This window comes from Cajanus cajan, chromosome 2 (assembly GCF_000230855.2).
Source record: "Cajanus cajan strain Asha chromosome 2, NIPB_CcT2T_4, whole genome shotgun sequence".
NCBI classification, from domain to species: domain Eukaryota; kingdom Viridiplantae; phylum Streptophyta; class Magnoliopsida; order Fabales; family Fabaceae; genus Cajanus; species Cajanus cajan.
In genome coordinates, this window is record NC_138518.1 from 78,506,422 (window position 1) to 78,512,718 (window position 6,297).

Consider the following 6,297-nt stretch of genomic DNA (forward strand, 5'->3'; position numbering starts at 1 on the left):
AGCCAACTAAGTATTGATAAACGTACTTCAGTTTCTATCAAGATGAAATTAGTTCATCTTCTCTATATTTTCTTCTTATTTTCTCTCTCTCTAGAAACTTTTTCTCTGTTTCTATAACAGAAATTATCTAAATTGGACTATGTTCTATTTCAATTCAAGCCATTTGATGTTTGTGATCTCATTGGAGAGCAAAATGACTTTGGAGGTTGTCACCAATTAGTTGTCTATGTTGGAGTTAAGTACAACTTTTTGGAGAAAATAAACATGCATTCAGAAATTGATCAAATTTAATGGGAAATATATAGACACTTCTACATTCTGCTTAGCAGTTCCCGATTGTTTCAACAATTCAAAAACTCGTATCATTAATATTTTTTTAGCAAAGATCACAATACGAAAATGAATGAAATAAAAATAAAAAATAAAAAGATACAGATATAATTTTTCGTTATTCAGTTTCATACATTTGAATGACTTAGTATATTTTGCAAACCAAACCACCGTTTTTAAAGTGAATCCGTAGTCATCATTTTTGAGACTTCTATAGTAGCTGTTGCAAGTTTCAGGTGATGACAGATAACAAAATGGCAATAGCGAGTCCAATGCTTGACCATATATTCCCTTGCCTACTGTATGATTCTGCACCATTCTGTAAACCAAAAAAGGATTAACAAATGAGATGTGGTAAAAACATCCTAAATGTTTAATTAATTTATTAGATGAAAAAAAATGTGATGGCAGTTAGTATAGATAGATTTAACTATATATAAATGTCATCTTCAATCTCATGTTCTCCCAGAGTCTTTTTTTTTCTTCCAGATCTTCCGGAAGCCAATGTATATATTAATTGTAATATAAATTTAGCATTCAAGATAAAATTACCGCATTGGGGCTTGGTGCTGGTGTTGGTGTCTCTTCTGATTCGGTTGTAGTAATATCGTCCGCAAGTGGTGCTGGGGGACTCCTCCGAATAATAGTTGGTGCTGGAGCCAGAGATACTGTGTGGTGTCTCTTGTGCTTATGCTTGTGCCTTCTTTTCCTGTGCCTGTGGGGTGGTGGTTCTGGTGTGTCATCTTCAGGTGCTGGTGCTGGTGTTGGCGTCTCTGATGCAGGTGTTGGTGCAGGTGTTGGCGTGTTACTTAGTGGTGAAGGAACAGGTGATGATTTTGGTGCTTTCTTTTTGTGTGCAGGTGCTGGTGCTGGTGTTTCTTTGGCTGGTGCTGGGGCTGTTGGTGCTTTGGCTGGGGTTGGGGATACTTTTGGAGGAGGCAATAGTGGTGAATCAGCAGGTGGTAAGAGCAATGGTGGGGGTGAAACAACTGGTGGTTGTGGGATAGGTGCTTTTTTGGGAGGTTGTGGTGGTGGGATTTTGGGAGATGGGGGTTTTGGACTTAATGCTGGTGTGACCTTGGGAACAGGTGGTTTCACAGGAGCAATTTTTGGAGGTGTAATTTTGGGAATCGGTGATTCCGCTGGAGTAGAAGTTGGAGGTAAAACTTTGGGAATTGGTGATTTAACTGGAGCAGATGATGGTGGTAAAGGCTTAGGATCAGGTAATTTCACGGGAGCAGATGTTGGAGATGTAACCTTGGGAACTGGTGATTTCACAGGAGCAGATGATGTTGGAGATGCAACTTTAGGAACTGGTGATTTAACAGGAGCGGATGATGTTGGAGATGCAACTTTAGGAACTGGTGATTTAACGGGAGCAGATGATGTTGGAGATGCAACTTTTGGAATTGGTGATTTCACTGGAGCAGATGATGTTGGAGATGCAACTTTTGGAACTGGTGATTTCACAGGAGCCTGAGTGGTTGGTGGTGGTTTGCTTGAAGTGGGGGAGGTTGCTACTGGTGGTTTCCTTGAGGAAATAGGGGATGTTGTAACAATGGGTGGTTTTGTGGCTGCTGATGGTGTGGAAGAAGTGGGGGAAGCAACAGTTGGCAATTTGGAGGGTGCAGCTGTGGTTGTTGGTGGTGGCTTGTTAGTAGAAGTGGGAGAAGTTGCTACTGGTGTGGAAGGAGTTGCAGCCACAACAGGTGGTTGTTTGGCTACTGATGGTGTACCAGAAGAGGGGGAAGTTGCTGCTGGCAATGTTGAGGGTGCATTTGGAGTTGTGGTTGGCAATGTAGAGGGTGCATTTGGAGTTGTGGTTGGCAATGTAGAGGGTGCAGTTGGAGTTGTTGTTGGCAATGTAGAGGGTGCAACTGGGGTTGTGGTTGGCAATGCTGAGGGTGCAGTTGGAGTTGTTGGCAATGTAGAGGGAGCGTTTGGGGTTGTGGTTGGCAATGTTGAGGGTGCATTTGGAGTTGTGGTTGGCAATGTAGAGGGTGCATTTGGAGTTGTGGTTGGCAATGTAGAGGGTGCAGTTGGAGTTGTTGTTGGCAATGTAGAGGGTGCAACTGGGGTTGTGGTTGGCAATGCTGAGGGTGCAGTTGGAGTTGTTGGCAATGTAGAGGGAGCGTTTGGGGTTGTGGTTGGCAATGTTGAGGGTGCATTTGGAGTTGTGGTTGGCAATGTAGAGGGTGCATTTGGAGTTGTGGTTGGCAATGTAGAGGGTGCAGTTGGAGTTGTTGTTGGCAATGTAGAGGGTGCAACTGGGGTTGTGGTTGGCAATGCTGAGGGTGCAGTTGGAGTTGTTGTTGGCAATGTAGAGGGAGCGTTTGGGGTTGTGATTGGCAATGTTGAGGGTGTAGCTGGGGTTGTGGTTGGCAATGTAGAGGGTGCTATAGGGGTTGAAGTTGGCAAGTTGGAGGGTGATGAACCTGATGGTGCTTGGGCATTGGTTGTGGCTAGCGGGTAACTGAGGCTGGCTAAAGCCAATACCCAGAACACTGCAGCCATTGTTGGAGGTGATGATTTGGTAGAGAATGTTAGCATGCTATTTATGGCCTTTTGTGAATGCATGGTTATGATAGGATTAGAAGGTTGAGACGTAGTGCGTAGTAAATGACATAAAGCATGCAAGAGGAGATGTAGCCTTCGTGTGATTGCAACATTACCTCTAAAGATCCTAATAAGAATGTTAACAATTGAAAAGGCATAGCTTCTATCTGTTGCATCAAGGGGCCTACGAAATCAGAACCTCTTAATTTGGATTTAACTTCTCATGTTTTGCATTTTAATGAGAATACAATTCTACCTATTATATCTACATACGACCTATATGCTGCTATGCTAGTTCGGGGTCATCAACTTTGTTAACATCTGATGAACCAAGCTACCAATGTGATTGAGATGTTTTCTCTTTGTACAGGTTATCTCAAAAGTAAGCCCCATGCTTTGTCCCAAAAGAATGAAAAAGAAACAAAATCATCTGGATGATGGATATGCACTACAAATCATAGTTCATAAAGGAGTAAAAAGGAAATTACTCGCTTATTGACCACGTTTTTTTTTTTGTTAAACTTTTTAACTTTTATCAAAATATATGTCCATTAAAGACACCGTAATGGCATGCCAGGGGCGAGCGATTCATGCATAAGAATTATAGAATAAAATAAGATGTTGGGTTGCCTTCAAGTGTCAGCATCAGAGGACTTGGCAGGTGGGAGAAGGAAACTAGTGTATGTGGTTACAATGCTAATAAGAAGTCTGAAGTCCTAGAGGCGAGAAATAATGTGTATTGTCGAATAGTAAAAGTGATATCAAAATTCAGGATATCTTATAGTTTCAGCTTCAACGATTTTACTGTTCTCACTTAGACTTTGGTTGAAAATGTAAAGTTACCGATAATTGAACCATAATTAGATGATTTATATATATATATATATATATATATATATATATATATATATATATATAAAAGTAAGGATTTAAGTAAGTTTACACAAATTTGCTTTATTTAATAATTTATGTTTTATATTAAATTTTAACGATTTAATCGTTGAATTTAAAATTTTTAATATATAAATTAAATTTATAAATTTAAAAAAAATTAAAAATTATTTAATATTTCATTTCATTAATTCAAATTTACGGATAATCATAATATATATATATATATATATATATATAAATTTAAAATTTACAGATTTGATTTATGTATTAAGAATTTTAATTTTAACGGTTAGATTATTAAAATTTAATGTAAAACATGAATTATTAAACGAAATAAGTTTAGGTAGACTTATTCTTGAAATAAATATATATATATATATATATATATATATATATATATATATATATGTGTGTGTGAGAAACTTTGTGGAGGTGATACCATAGCCAAATATGAGAGACAAACAAGATGAAAAGGTTTATCTAAGCTAAAAATTTAAACAAAATTATGAATTTGTTTGAGTTTAAAAACTCTTTTTTTTAATATTAAAAATAAAAAATATTTTTCTGTTAAAAAATTCTCGATAACTCTTCTAATTAAATTAGTATTCAAACCAATTCTATATATACAATATAAAACAAGGTACATCACATATATATGATAAGATCTAATTAAATTAGTAGGCTTTCTACATTAATTTGTATATATAGATATAGATAAGATAAATGTATTATATATGAAACAAGGTACATCACATATCCAGAGATTATGCATTATGGCTACTGAATTTAAAAAATTCAGATGGCAGATCAAAGTAGGAGCTGATGGAGTTATCTCCTTCATTTTCATGGATTCTACGTTCAAATTTTTCCAAAGAATCTGGCTCTGATAACACAGGTTTCACAGCATGCATTTCGGTTTCTTCTTTTCTTTCTTTAATTGGCTTTGTTTTACCAAACCCTGGAAGATACATGCAAAGTGCACCGCATTTGAATCCCTCTTCCTTAGCCCTGTCACTTTTTGGAATTTCTTGCAGCTTGTAGTTGTAGGTCATGTTTCTAACCTCACTTGATGATGGTTCAAGGCTCTTAATTGTTACTTTCTTTCTTGCAAAATTAGGTCTAGGCGATGAGTTGGTTGAATTTGGATGAGTGATGGCCAAGAATTTGAAAGAAGGTTGAAGTAAGGGTAGAGTGTGCAAACTGTTAACATTATTTGAAGGTGTGGAAGGTTTTCTCAAAGGTTGTGGATGCACAAAAATATGCTTTTCTTTTTGTGAACTCTTCTTGATCAAGATTTTGGGCTTATCCATCATGGTTGCATTCAAAGTGAAGCCAAGTTACACCTCATGCATCCTTTCCAACGTTTGATTCATCTTCTTTTACTTTAATTTGTCTGCTTCTTGGAAATGGTACGTGTTTTGTAAAATGTAGGGATCGACGATCATGTATCAGAAACTTGAAGTACTATATGCAATTGCATATTATGATGATTATCCAAGTGGTTGATATTTATACACAATAAAGAGGGTTTTGAGTGGTCTCTCTCTCGGTATCGATTTAAATTATAATAACATTTTTTGTTTCTTAGAATTAGTTGACTTCTCATGCTCCATAAATAATTAATAAAGCTCTTGGAGATTCTAGCTTTTGATCAGTTTTCCTAGCTGCCGGCAATATTTATATTTCTGAAATAAATTAAGTGATTGTAATATTGTTTAATTGTGCTTAATTTTTCTGAAGTTGTGGTTGTGGAATATAACGTGCATGCACGACATAATTATAATAATAATTAACTATCACAAATTAAACAAACAAACTTGAACAAATGTGTTTGGTTGAAAGTATACAATCTGAGAATCAAGGTATTGATCACAAATAATTTAGCTCTGCAATCATTTAATAGCAACATATGTATAAAGCAAAGAACACAAGCTCCCTGGTCAAAAACTATAATGCATGTTCAGAGAAGTACACTAGCTAGTTTTTCTTTCATGAGCACCTTTTTCAAATAATGCGTTTCTATGTGAACTTAATTAATTTTGTTTTGAAGATCAAAAGAATTAGGGAGGCCATCAGTCGTTAGCCTGTATGATATGGTAGTTAAAGATCCTTTAAAAGGACGGCGTATTAGCCTTGTTTTGGAGGAAATAAGTCTCTTACTTTGTCTAAGACTCAGTGATTTTTCTCATAAGAACTTTTACTTATAGACATAATTGCATTCTAAAGCAAAAATAAATTATTGAAATAAAGATAATATCTTTAAATTTATACAACATCCTGCCGATAGATTTTAAATTTCATAATTATATTAAAATCTCTATCAACACAAAAGAAATATTATTAATTACTCGATGAAACCATCACTATAAATAAAATAGAATAGTTGATTTTAGAAGTAACTAATTCCTTAACTAAAATGTTTATATATATTTTTTAACTAGTATTTTAATTTATGTAATGCACATTATTTTATAATTTATTTTAAAATATTAAAAATTTAATTCTTAAATAATTATG

At 35.5% G+C, this 6,297-nt stretch overlaps 1 protein-coding gene and 1 long non-coding RNA gene across 2 annotated transcripts; one reads left to right on the forward strand and one right to left on the reverse strand.

Annotated features, from left to right (window-relative positions):
- Nucleotides 1-246: 246 nt before the first annotated feature.
- LOC109799544 (uncharacterized) lies at nt 247-2,866 on the reverse strand. Its single transcript, XM_020360119.3, has 2 exons — nt 883-2,866; nt 247-649 (listed from the first exon to the last, which is right to left on the reverse strand). The coding sequence occupies exons 1-2, from the start codon at nt 2,842-2,844 to the stop codon at nt 563-565; spliced, it is 2,049 nt and encodes a 682-aa protein (XP_020215708.2). The 5' UTR covers nt 2,845-2,866; the 3' UTR covers nt 247-562.
- Nucleotides 2,867-4,408: 1,542 nt separating this feature from the next.
- Nucleotides 4,409-5,303, forward strand: LOC145955339 (uncharacterized). Its single transcript, XR_014431955.1, has 2 exons — nt 4,409-4,675; nt 4,898-5,303. It is a non-coding gene; the product is annotated as an uncharacterized LOC145955339 (long non-coding RNA).
- Nucleotides 5,304-6,297: the final 994 nt, after the last annotated feature.

What these genes read in the sequence shown, in the direction of transcription:
- LOC109799544 (XM_020360119.3), bottom strand. Translation starts at nt 2,844, where the DNA reads ATGGCTGCAGTGTTCTGGGTATTGGCTTTAGCCAGCCTCAGTTACCCG. An exon ending in CAGCACCAAGCCCCAATGCG is followed by an intron (nt 650 to 882) that starts GTAATTTTATCT and finishes TTTGGTTTACAG; the next exon opens with AATGGTGCAGAATCATACAG.